Raw genomic sequence first — 13,669 nt, forward strand, 5'->3', positions numbered from 1 at the left:
CTTATACCAGTCAGAACAATTAGACATACTGTGTTCTATCTTCATGCTTTCCCTCTCTTACCTTGAATCACACAATGATTAGCACTGTTCATGTTTTCCTTAAAAAGCAGAACATAGATGAGCCATTCGAGCTACTCACCACTGATGGGAGGTATAATAAAGGTAATGTCACACGCACTGTTTTCCCCTGTAGGCGTGCGTAAGTTCTGAAGTTATTCTGCATATGCTTGTTTTGTTTTGTTTTGTTTATTAAAATTTTCTTTGCTGTTTTTCTCACATATGAAGCAGGAGGCTTCATTACAGTGGTTCTTGGGTTGCTGATTGCTTAAGGCTAATGGGAAGCATAGCCTTGAACCATTTAGAAAGTTTGAAAGAAAGCCTTCAAAAGAAATATAGCACTAAACAATATTTGAGTGCCTTTTATGGACATAATTCTGTATCAGATGATCTGAAATGAATGTGGAGAAAAGTCCACTCCTCACATAAGCAAACCCTTCACACATGAAAAGATTTAAGATTATTTGAAAAGCTGTTAATGATTCTCTCCTCTTTGGTACTAGATCTCATGGTTGATACCTGTTATAAAAAAAGGACCTTGTATGTTATGTGTGTGCATGTGTGCGTGTGTGTGTTTCACACAAATCTCTAAGCTCCCTGGAATTAGGGATCATGTTCTTTTGCATGTTTAATGTTTGGTGCCTACAGAATGAATTTAAATATACTTTACATATAATAGTTGTTTGTTGAATGGGATATCGTGAAATGCAAATTAACACAGTTCTGAGTGTCAGAGAAAAGGTAAAGCTTCCATTATAGTCACTTTCCTAAAGATGAGTTTCAAGTTGGGCTTTGAAGATGAGAGGGACTTGTCCAGAAAAAGAAGAGGAAAAAAAATTATGCCAGGAATTTCCTCAGAAACAGAGGCTCTGGATCGAAAGACTTAATTTCCAAGGATTAGGAGTAAAGAAATTCCACCCCCTCCTCCTTCATAAGTTTTTCTGATATCGTTGATGCCATAACAGTTTCTCAGGGATGGAAGAACGTCAGAAGTCGTCAGATTCTGCCACCACCACCCATGTTCATGAGTCCCTTCTTAGGGACTACCGCTAGATTGTTTAGGGCGTGACGTGACGTGGGCAGGAACAGATACGTGCCTGGGCTCCTCATTGGCACTTTCCAGGAAAGATAAGCATTCTTTCATATTGTACGTCTCCTGAACCTTGATTTGTCCTGAGTGCATCTGAACTTGATGCTTCAGGTGTCTTTGTCTCTTGGTGTTGGTTGCGACTAGAATTTATAGTGTGATTAAGGACTCAGGTCAGTCTATCCTTATAACAGATACCACTGGGGTAGAAGATGATGCTGAGCATTTACTTCTCACCTGAGGTGGCCCTGTGTTAACTTCCATAGAATCCTCACAGGCTGGGGTAGATGGAGGCTATCTTGTCCTGCAGTAATCCTAGTCTTGGGCTGTGGGAGATCACAGAGCTCAGGGTTAGAAAGAGTCTTCTTTGATTCCAGAAATATTTATTATATTGTGCATTGGGCTGGGGGTATAATGGTGAACAATCCAGGTGCGTTTCTCTTTTTGCTGGAATGGATGCTCTAGCAGGGCACATAGTGAGTCACGTAAGCCAGGGCCTCCAGAGGCTTATCCCCAGGGCCTAGGCCAGCTGCACATCTGCCGCTTGAGGCCTCGTCACCCCTTCCCCAGCCCCACCGGTATTGTGGAGGGCCATGAGTGCGTCTCCGTGGGCCCTGAGCAGGAATTCCTCACTTTCCTGAGCATTTATTTTCAAAGTCCTCTGTGTTACTAGCATTTTTTGGAAAGCCTTCGCTCATTTCAGGCTTTAGCTGGAAATTGTTGACCGCAGTCTGAGAATTGGGTTTTTACTCAAGGACCTGTACTTGACAGTGGTGTGTGTGCTGTACATACACTGGGAAGGAAGAAATGCCCAAGTGAGGAGGTTTACAGCAGGACAGATGGGTCTTGGATTGGGGTGGGAGAAGTGGAGTCGGACCCAGAGGACAAATGCGAGATATATTATCAGACTAGAGCAAATCAAACTTCCAAGCAGTTGGGGATGGGGAAAAATAGAGGTGGTTCTGTGGCGTGAGGGTGAGTGCCTGGGAGAGCCACGAGGCCATTAGGCTCAGCATAGAAGCTTGCAAAGGCTGAGCTCTCACTCTCTCCCTAGCACTTGGCACAGAGTAGGTGCTCAATAAACGTTTGACAAGTGAGTGAACAGAATAGGGATTATTCAAAGGGAAGCAGTTTTGATCTGGAAGAATGAAGAGATTTATTCATTCATTTAGTGAGCAAACATTAAGTTCTGTAAGGTGGGGGGGAAGGGCTCTTCATGATGACAGCTGTGCCCCATCAGCACGGAAAGGAGAGGGTACATTAATGAGCTTGCATACACTGTGAGTTTTCTTGCCCTTGCCTGCCTGTCGCAAAGCCCTCCTTAATTTCGACAAGCTTTGTGACAGGCTAATCAGAGAGAACATTTGTGCGTGTGATGTTTTCTAACCCACGTTTTCAGTTAATGAAATAATTTTATTTCAGGAAAATTAAAATGAAGAAAATACATATCCTCCTATCCTTAAGGGAAAAACAGAAGATCTTATTGATCTTAAGGCATCTACAGGCAACACTGGGTTTTGAATCCCAGCGGACAGCTCTAGCGCACTTAAGCTTTTGTTCTCCCATCCGACTTTGGGGTTTGTGCTGATTTAGTCTTAGAAACCGTTGATAGCAGCCTCAAGGAAAGCTCCTCGATCTCTCTAGAAAGGGTGTCAGAGCTCCCTGTAGGGTGCTTACCCCATTTCTCACTCTGCTCTCCTGTTTCCTAGGACTGCATCGACGTAGGCTGGTGGGAAGGAGAGCTCAATGGCAGACGCGGAGTGTTCCCCGACAACTTCGTGAAGTTACTTCCTCCGGACTTTGAAAAGGAGGGGAATGTAAGTCTCTGTGGCTTGGATCTCAGTGCTCTGCCTGCTGTCAGAATTGTGGCTTCCATGACGGGGCTGGGGATGTGGGGTGGGGAAGTTTATTGTTGAAGAGCCCTGGCATTTTAGTTTCTTTGTTTTTTTTTTCTTAATCAATTTATTTTATTTTATTTATTTTTGGCTGCGTTGGGTCTTCGTTGCTGCACGCGGGCTTTCTCTAGTTGCGGTGAGCGGGGGCTACTCTTCATTGCGGTGCGCGGGCTTCTCCCTGAGGTGGCTTCTCTTGTTGCGGAGCTCAGGCTCTAGGCATGTGGGCTCAGTAGTTGTGGCTCGTGGGCTCTAGAGCGCAGGCTCAGTAGTTGTGGCGCACGGGCTTAGTTGCTCCACAGCATGTGGGATCTTCCCGGACCAGGGCTTGAACCCGTGTCCCCTGCATTGGCAGGTGGATTCTTAACCACCGCGCCCCCAGGGAAACCCCAGCATTTTAGTTTGATGGACCCGGGTTCTGAGCCCTCGGCTGCTCCATACCTGATATGTGTGAACAAGTCCGTTAACTTCCACAAGCCCCAGTTTCCTCATCAGTGCGCCTTATTCTAAGGGTTGTCGTGTGACTAAACAAGGCAATGTGGGTAAAGCACTTGGTGCAGTACCTGGAATGTCTAAGCACCCAAATAGACAGCAAGAACCATTAGGTGCTCCATTAGTAAGTGGATGGCCTGCATCCTGCATAGCATGTCCCTGGGGGTAAAGCGGCCAATATTGTGGAAGTGGCTGAAAAGCACGTTGTTAAGCTGAGGATACAGGGTGAGGCCTACTAAGCTTCCTAACTGTGTGTGCTGTGTGTGTGTGTGGTGTGTGTGTATGTGGACATGAATACACATGCATGCCCGTGTGTGTGTGTGTGTGTGTGTATGTATACACACCTCTGATCTGTGCTTTCTTTCTTTGTGGGAACCCATTTTACAACGCTGTGGTTTAAATGAGCCAGTCCATCTTTGTTCGCCTCACTCCAGGCGTGTTGTTTCTCTGATGACAATGTAACAAAAAATGTTGAAAAGTTAGAAGCACTTTACATTCTAAGGGGGCAGCAGTTTGGTCTTTTCCAGCCAGTTCTACACCTCAGGGCTCTTTGGTCAGGCTTTCATGTGACTTCTGCCCACCTTTCCCAGCCTGCATTCTGTTCCTGCCCATGGGGGCTCTATTACTGGACCATGAACCTTGACCCATCACCATTCCCATGGAGCTGAGGTTCGGGAAAGGTAACTACAGTACTGGTGGATTGGTTGCCAAGGATACTAAACAGCATTGATGGTGTATGCACTGCTTAGATGAATGCATATGATTGTTCAAGGAGCCAGATGGTGTAGGTTCCCACCAAGATTATGGCCTGTAGGTTGGTTTGAAGCCAAGGGCCACACCTTTTAGGCTTTTTGATAGCTTTCTTTCTTGTATTGTTTAGCTGAAGGATGCTCTGTTCCACATCTGTTATTCTCTCTAGGAATTAAGTTTGAGGTTCAGAGAATCTATATTCTGCTTCCCAGTGTTTTCTAGATCATTGAGACTTACTGCTGGTCCGTGGGCCACACTTTATCAGCATCACCTGAAGCTTGTTAGAAATGCTCTGACCCCACCCTAGACCTGGTGCCTCAGAACCTGCATTTTATCAAGATCCTCAGGTGATCTGTTTACACATTACAGTTTGGGAAGCTCTAGCGTAGATACAGGTATCTGTCTAAGTGATGACAACCCCACCTTCTAGTTTCCAGCCATATTTTCGGAGGAGAATAAATCCACAGAACAGAGAAGGGCTCACCATTCAGTAAAGACATGTTCCACCAAGCAAAATCATTTGACCCATTTTTGTTGATAATGATTGCCGTGGTGGGTTATCAGCTGACAGAATTCATCCTCGAGAAAAACAGATGCTAGCACTTAGTAATGACTATATAGTAAATGTTTAAAACAGTAAGACACAGGAATGAGGTTTGGCAAACATTTATGGAGTGTGGTGGTTGTGACTCTAGGCCGCGGCATTGAATAGACTTGGACTTGAATCCTGGCCCTGTCACTTAGCTGTTCTGTTCAAGGTCAACTCATTGAATGTTTCCTCAGTACACTCAGCCCTCGGTATCTGCGGGTTCTGCATCTGTGGATTCAGTCAACCTTGAGTCAAAAATACTAAAAAATATATTTCAGGAAGTTCGTGAAAGTAAAACTTGAATTTCTTGAATTTGCTGTGCAATGACAACTATTAACATAGCATTTACATTGTATTTGCAACCATTTATATAGCATTGACTTTGTATTAGATATTGTAAGTAATCTAGAGATGACTTAAAGTATAGGGGAGGATGTGCATAGGTTATATGCAAATACTTGCCCATTTTATATGAGGGACTTGAACTTCTGTGGAATTTGCTGTCTGCGGGGGGTACTGGAAGCAATCTCCCACAAATACTGAGTAACGACTGTGTCCTCATCTGTAAAATTGCAAGAATAATCATACCTACCTTGTTAAACTGTTGAGAAGATTGACTGAGATGATGCATATGAATTCCTTAGCACAGCGCCTGGTCCTTTGCAAACGCCCCATACGTGTTAACTATTCTGGTCTTTGTAATAATGACTATTAGCACAAGTTTTAGCTGGAAGGCTCCAGCTAAAACATTCAGTAATGATAGAAATCTGACTGTAGTTCATCAGATCAGCACGGAGTTACCTTGGTGAGCTTCCCTGGGGATCCAGATGCATCTAAGAACTTTGATGAATAGCCTTTAAAAAGAAATCTAGTGCCTTATAATATATATTTGCAGAGACAAGCAAGCCCAGGATGGCATAACCTTCACGTCATTTTGCATATTTGGGAGGGGGAAGATCTGCTGCCTGACAGTGATGTTTTATGTTTATTCATTCATTCACTTTGTATCTGTTGGGTCCCTTCTTTGGGCTGGCTGCTGTGCTGGTTGATGGGAAGTGAAGAGGACACACATGGTCGCTGTCCTTGTGGGCTTAGTGTTGGGCAGCAGGGGGCCACCCAGACTACCCGCTTCACCCTTCTCCCTCATCTTTGCGAGCCTGGGAAAAGGTGTTCACATCCAAAGCATTTGGATACCAAGACCTTCATGGTGATGCCTCTCCCTTCAGCCAAGGCATCTTAAGAAGCTCGCCCTCCTGCCAGACATTTGCCGCCTCCTTGGTCCTGATGGAAGTAGTATGATTTTGAAGGCTGAGGTAAATCTGGATAATTCTTTCCACAAATGGGCAAAGCCTGTGGTTGCCTACGTTGTAGCGCCCTGCCTTCTAGTCCCCAGCCATATTTCAGGGGGCAATAAATTCACTCAAGTGAGAGAGACTCCATGGCATACTTTTCTAGAAGCTCTGCTCTGTTACATAAGGTATTACAGGAGGACTCCTGCTAAGAGAGTGATGTTGTCAGTGATGAGCGGACTCGTCTTGGTTTGCTCAGAGGCATGCATGCTCTTTGGGGCCCGTGGGCATCTTTCCCACCCCAGACAAGCAACCACCATCTCTTTGATAGGTCTTTTAACCTTGTTCCTAAGAAGCAGAAAACTCAGTTTTAGGGAAACAGTAGTTATACCTGTCAGACAAAGTAATACCTACAGCTGAGAAGCAATTGTATAATGTGACGTTTAGCTTTTAGCAGATTCAAAGTATTATATCCTTTTCGTCCCCTCTGGCCTATAAAACCCGCCAACCAGCTTTGCATTGGTTGTTACACCAGCCTTTAGAACTGCACCTGGAGTGTTGGTGAGTTCGTGACACCATGACTGGAGACAGGGCTGTTGTGTGCTGAGTTGACTGTGTAAAGATGATTAGAATCATTAACACAAATGCACTATGTGAATGACAGAGTCTGAAACATTATTCTGCCATCAGTGTCAGCAGATGTCATCTTATCTTGCCAGTAGCTGGGGTTGCAGTCATTCATCCAGAAAAGAGGACGATGTGTGATGATTAGGGTAGACTGGAGCAAACAGCATTATTCAACGGCAGACCTCTTGAATCAGTAGGCATCACCGAAGCATTCTGACGAAGCAGGTGTATTCTCTGCTCCGGTGCAGATTCAGGTGGTTACTACGGGGCCTTTTGGAACTCCTCGAGGTCTTTCTTTCAGAGGGTGCTCAGCACATTCTCTCTCACCGGGGTAGTAAAGACTTTGGGGCTTTTCCCCAAGATATTCCCAGAGAGCACCAGTCGATCTCTTGGTGCAGATTTTAGAGCAATTATATAAGCTATTTATGTGAGAACCTAGATTCAGTGGCTGCCTGTTTATTTTGAGCCTCGACAGTAAAATTGAATATTAGAATGGAAAGATTGAATATTCTGAGAGCTCTGATGAAGCGACCTGCATGCTCTGTTGTCAGGACTGAAGGAAAGCAGGGAACTTGGACTCTCTGAACTGCAGAAACAACATCTTCCTGTCATTAAAAAAAAAAAAAAATAGAACAGGTATCCTGAAAGATGATGTTTCTGAAAGATAGTGTTTTAAGAAAGTCTCAGGATCCACTTCTTTTAAAAGAAAGTGTTCAAATCACCAGAAAATGGTACTGTTCTTGCATGCACTGATTTGAGGGGCTCTTGTGAGCTTGTGCCATGTTGAAAACCAGGGCATTGCTGAGATTCCCAGAGGCGTTTCCCCAGTGAATGCTCTACAGTGGAGGGTCTGCCTCTCGGCCTCAGGGATACAGAACCCTGCCCTCAAAGACTTCTAAGGATGCCTGTAACTGTGATGCAGGCTCACATTTGCAAACTCACAGAGACTTACCCGGGGAGCAGACTGGCAGCTTACTAATCGCAACAGGAACTGAAATGTCAGCCCATCGGAAGCACATAGGTCTGCCTGCCCTGGGCATTTGCTCCCTCTCAGCCTGATTCCTTAAAAGCCAGATTCTATAGGAAACCACATTTACTTGGTGATTTCCGGGAGAGCAAGGAATGAAAAGAAGAGGAGCTAGTTATTTTCACGAAGGGTCTTGCATGTCCAACTTGAGGCCCCGTCAGGCACCAGGGGGAAGAGTGAGCCAAGGGAACTGTATCTTGAGTTCACTAAGCGCAGAGGATGCTGGCAAGAGCCCCGCACCTGTGACCTCGGCAACTCTCCATTTTTCTCTCTTTTCATGGCTGATCAGCCCCTTGCCATCCATTGTCCATCTCCAGACATATCACGGTTCAATCAAATAGATTTCCCACATTCTCCATTACAGTTGAGTGCCAACCTTAAGATCGTTCGGCGGGAGTTTTGTACGTTCCAAACTTTTATAGGAAAGGATGTATCTTTTTTTTTTTTGACATTTATCATGGTTTATTTTATTTTTTAATACGTTTGCTTTTTTTAACATCTTTATTGGAGTGTAATTGCTTTACAATGGTATGTTAGTTTCTGCTGTATCACAAAGTGAATCAGCTATATTATACATATATCCCCATATCTCCTCCCTCTTGCGTCTCCCTCCCTCCCTCCCTATCCCACCCCTCTAGGTGGTCACAAAGCACCGAGCTGATCTCCCTGTGCTATGCGGCTGCTTCCCACTAGCTCTCTGTTTTACATTTGGTAGTGTATATACGTCCATGCCACTCTCTCACTTCGTCCCAGCTTACCCTTCCCCCTCCCCATGTCCTCAAGTCCATTCTCTACATGTGAGTCTTTATTCCTGTCCTGCCCCTAGGTTCTTCAGAACCTTTTTTTTTTTTTTACATTACATATATATGTGTTAGAATGCTGTATTTGTTTTTCTCTTTCTGACTTACTTCACTCTGTATGACAGACTCTAGGTCCATCCACCTCACTACAAATAACTCAATTCTGTCTCTTTTTATGGCTGAGTAATATTCCATTGTATATATGTGCCACATCTTCTTTATCCATTCATCTGTCGATGGACACTTAGGTTGCTTCCACGTCCTGGCTATTGTAAATAGAGCTGCATTGTGGTACATGACTCTTTTTGAATTATGGTTTTCTCAGGGTATATGCCCAGTAGTGGGATTGCTGCGTTGTATGGTAGCTCTATTTTTAGTTTTTTAAGGAACCTCCATACTTTTCTCCATAGTGGCTGTATCAATTTACATTCCCACCAACAGTGCAAGAGGGCTCCCTTTTCTCCACACCCTCTCCAGCATTTATTGTTTGTAGATTTTTTGATGATGGCCATTCTGACCAGTGTGAGGTGATACCTCATTGTAGTTTTGATTTGCATTTCTCTAATGATTAGTGATGTTGAGCATCCGTTCATGTGTTTGTTGGCAATCTGTATATCTTCTTTGGAGAAATGTCTGTTTAGGTATTCTGCCCATTTTTGGATTGGGTTGTTTGTTTTTTTGATATTGAGCTGCATGAGCTGCTTGTAAATTTTGGAGATTAATCCTTTGTCATTTGCTTCGTTTGCAAATATTTTCTCCCATTCTGAGGGTTGTCTTTTCGTCTTATTTATGGTTTCCTTTGCTATGCAAAAGCTTTTAAGTTTCATTAGGTCCCATTTGTTTATTTTTATTTCCCTTTCTCTAGGAGGTGGGTCAAAAAGGATCTTGCTGTGACATTTGTCATAGAGTGTTCTGCCCATGTTTTCCTCTAAGAGTTTTATAGTGTCTGGCCTTACATTTAGGTCTTTAATCCACTTTGAGTTTGTTTTTGTGTATGGTGTTAGGGAGTGTTCTAATTTCATTCTTTTACATGTAGCTGTCCAGTTTTCCAAGTACCACTTATTGAAGAGGCTGTCTTTTCTCCATTGTATATTCTTGCCTCCTTTATCAAAGATACGGTGACCATATGTGTGTGGGTTTATCTCCTGGCTTTCTATCCTATTCCACTGATCTATATTTCTGTTTTTGTGCCAGTACCATACTGTCTTGATTACTGAAGCTTTGCAGTATAGTCTGAAGTCTGGGGGCCTGATTCCTCCAGCTCCTTTTTTCTTTCTCAAGATTGCTTTCGCTATTCGGGGTCTTTTGTGTTTCCATACAAATTGTGATATTTTTTGTTCTAGTTCTGTGGAAAATGTTATTGGTAGTTTGATAGGGATTGCACTGAATCTGTAGATTGCTTTGGGTAGTAGAGTGATTTTCACAATGTTGATTCTTCCAATCCAAGAACATGGTATATCTCTCCATCTGTTTGTATCATCTCTAATTTCTTTCATCAGTGTCTTATAGTTTTCTGCATACAGGTCTTTTGTCTCCTTAGGTAGGTACTCCTAGGTATTTTATTCTTTTTGTTGCAGTGGTAAATGGGAGTATTTCCTTAATTTCTCTTTCAGATTTTTCATCATTAATGTATAGGAATGCAAGAGATTGCTGTGCATTAATTTTGTATCCTGCTACATTACCAAATTCCTTGATTAGCTCTAGTAGTTTTCTGGTAGCATCTTTAGGATTCTCTATGTATAGTATCATGTCATCTGCAAACAGTGACAGTTTTACCTGTTTTCCGATTTGGATTCCTTTCATTTCTTTTTCTTCTCTGATTGCTGTGGCTAAGACATCCAAAACTATGTTGAATAATAGGGGTGAGAGTGGGCAACCTGGTCTTGTTCCTGATCTCAGTGGAAATGGTTTCAGTTTTTCACCATTGAGAATGATGTTGGCTCTGGGTTTGTCACATATGGCCTTTATTACGTTGAGGTAAGTTACCTCTTTGCCTAGGAAAGGATGTCGCTTGCTTGATTCCCGTAATGGCTAATCCACTGTAGGTGAATTTTGCTGGTTTAACTCAGACCACATTCTCTTTACTAAGTTCTAAGGAGGCCCCTTACCTTAGTCTCCGTCATCTGACAACCCAGTTATAGCACTGTCCTCGGCCAAAATTTTCTTTATTCCTAGTCACGTCCTTCAGCCTTTTGAGAACCACTCTTCTTCTCATTTTTGAAGATGCCCAATGAATTATTTTCCTGTTTTTAGTGTTCTAAAAAGGAACAAATTTGTGCTTATAATAAGCAACATTATGAATAAAACTCACCTTTGACATTATTTGTCTGTACATTTAATTTTCTGGGTAATTTCACCTGCAGAGATGGGGATTGTCAAGGTGTTGATATTGCCCAAGTATGGCCTAATGACAGAGCCCCAGCTGAGTTTCCCTGACAGGGCCTGGATGGCACTCCTTCTCCCTTCTCTGTTGGTACTTATAGCCTTTACTCTCCCAACTGAGCACCTCATTCAATATACTCTTGCCTGAAGTGATTCTCTCTCATCATGCCATCTGAACCGTAATCTCTTTGAAGGCAGACCTGCGTCCCAAGCTTCTCCTTCATAGGGTCTAACAGTGTGTGTCTTCGTTCAGGCTGGTGTAACAGAATTCCATAGACCAGATGCCTTATAAACCACAGAAATTTCTCACACTTTTGGAGGCTAGGAAGTCCAAGATTTGGCGTCTAGTGAGGGCTCACTTCCTGGTTCATCGATAGCTGTCTTCTTGCTGTGTCCTCGTGGTGAGGGAACTCTCTGGGGTCTACTTTATAAGGGCAGTAATCTCATTCATGAGAGCTCCACCCTCATGACCTAATCTCTTCCCAAAGGCCCCATCTCCAAACACCACCACATTGGGGGTTAGGTTTCAACATAAGAATTTTGTGTCCATTCAGTGGACAAATATTCAGTCCTTAGCAGCATGCTTGGTATATGGTTGGCACTCAGGAATCCCTTGTCCTTTGGTCGTTTGGTGACAAGGTGTACCTTCCTCTCCCTCTGTCCCTCCCCTCTTACTAGCTGCTCGCTCCTGTGATAGTATGAAAGAGGAGCAAGAGTAGAGGGAGGGGCAGAAAGAAGCCAGGTCCCTTGTCAGATTTGTCTTCCCAGACAAAGGGGGGCCCAGATCCATCCATCCGCGTGTGAGGTCTGGGCATGGAGTCAAGGCACCACTTTCAGGGTGGGGTAGATGGCATGAAGAGGTAAGCCAAGGGAGTGAACTGAGAGAGCATCTTAGAGAGAAACCGAACACCAAAGCCTGGGTGACCGCCCGACAGGCCGGCAGTCTAGATGGGTCCAGCCAAGAGGGAGACCATGCATGTAGGCCACCAGCCCGGAGGCCAAGGAGAGGAAGAGAGAGAGACCCTGCCAAGAGCAGGTTTTGTGGTAGCCCCTGGTGATCTCCTGTGCTGGGGACTCTAGGGTGCAGAGGGGCATAGCCCCAGACGCACTCTTCAAACGTGCTGCCAATCCACCAGGGACAGGAGAGAAAAGGGCAGAGTGGAGGCCCCTATGTGTTTCTAGAGCCATGAGGGGTACCCTGGTCAGGAACTGTCCGTTTGTGTCCCCTGTCCGGCCTCACACAGAGACACCTCCAGAGAACTTAGCTAGATGCCTGGAGGAGGGCTTCCCAAGACTCAAAATCAAGCTGAAAATTGCTTCCAGAACCTTACCATGTTCCTCTCACAAAGCCCCCTGAACGGTACCCAGCCATGAGGAGTCTGCTCCTCTGGTTATTTTCAACAAGTCACATGTCTGGGCCCAGAGCTCTGAAGGCAAACTGGCTTGAGAGGCCAAGTGGCAAATCCTAACTCCTGCCAGGGAGGACAGTTGAGCCAGCTGACGTGCTCCTTCGCTTGGGGCTGGCCAGAGTTGCCAAACAAAGGGCAGAATCAGTTATGAAATCCTTTAGCAGGAAGCAAAACTTGCCTTCCTGCTGTCTTCACTCCAGAACATTCAGATCTATTTCCTTCCCGGTAGTAACGGTAAGAAAGGAAATCTAGTCCTTATATCCTTTGAAGGATGGTGTTTGCTTCTGTGTCCAAGCCAACAGATCTACACGCAGGGAAATGCACACGCACGTGCACCCAGGCCTGTGTGCCCTGCACGTGTGAAGACCATGGAAGGCATTCTGCTCTCCCAGAAATCAGAAAACGTTCGCCCATTGACTTTCTTAAGAACATTTTCATGTTTTGCCAGTCTGAACACTGAGCGATGTGAGTTCTGGGGCCATTTTAGCTCCCACCTAGCTGTTAACATGGCCCCTCTAGGCCTCAGTTTTCTCAGCTAAAGGGGACCCTCTGATCACTCAGAGCTCTGACGTCCTCTGTTCTTAGCACCGACCTGCCAGTTGAGCAGGATGACGCCACCTGGGCCTGGAGCTGGAGTGTTTTATTTTCACTGTGGAGGGAGGAGAATAAATAGAACAAGTGCCTCTAAAAAATTCATGACTTATAAAAAGAAACGAAATTGAGTTATTTGTAATGAGGTGCATGGACCTAGAGTCTGTCACACAGAGCGAAGTGAGTCAGAAAGAGAAACACAAATACCGTATGCTAACACATATATATGGAATCTAAAGAAAGAAAAAAAGGTCATGAAGAACCTAGGGGTAAGACGGGAATAAAGACACAGACCTACTAGAGAATGGACTTGAGGACACGGGGAGGGGGAAGGGTGAGCTGTGACGAAGTGAGAGAGCGGCGTGGACATATATACACTACCAAACGTAAGGTAGATAGCTAGTGGGAAGCAGCCGCATAGCACAGGGAGATCAGCTCGGTGCTTTGTGACCACCTAGAGGGGTGGGATAGGGAGGGTGGGAGGGAGACGCAAGAGGGAAAGATATGGGGATATACGTATATATACGTATAGCTGATTCACTTTGTTATAAAGCAGAAACTAACACACCATTGTAAAGCAATTATAGTCCAATAAAGATGTTAAAACAGATTCATGACTTAAAATACTTGACTGAGTTGAAAGGATGTTTCTGTCTGCGCACCTGCAGGAGCGAGTT

The 13,669-nt window shown here is 44.5% G+C and overlaps 1 protein-coding gene across 8 annotated transcripts in view; it reads left to right on the forward strand.

Annotated features, from left to right (window-relative positions):
• Positions 1-13,669, forward strand: part of SH3KBP1 (SH3 domain containing kinase binding protein 1) — a 343,711-nt gene that overhangs the window by 270,838 nt on the left and 59,204 nt on the right. For all 8 annotated transcript variants that reach the window (XM_019927681.3, XM_073799195.1, XM_019927680.3 and 5 more), the window contains one exon: positions 2,854-2,961. In XM_019927681.3, the coding sequence (XP_019783240.2) occupies positions 2,854-2,961 (108 nt within the window). The remainder of the gene's footprint in view (positions 1-2,853; positions 2,962-13,669) is intronic.

Source organism: Tursiops truncatus, chromosome X (genome assembly GCF_011762595.2).
Source record: "Tursiops truncatus isolate mTurTru1 chromosome X, mTurTru1.mat.Y, whole genome shotgun sequence".
In the NCBI taxonomy this organism is placed as follows: Eukaryota; Metazoa; Chordata; class Mammalia; order Artiodactyla; family Delphinidae; genus Tursiops; species Tursiops truncatus.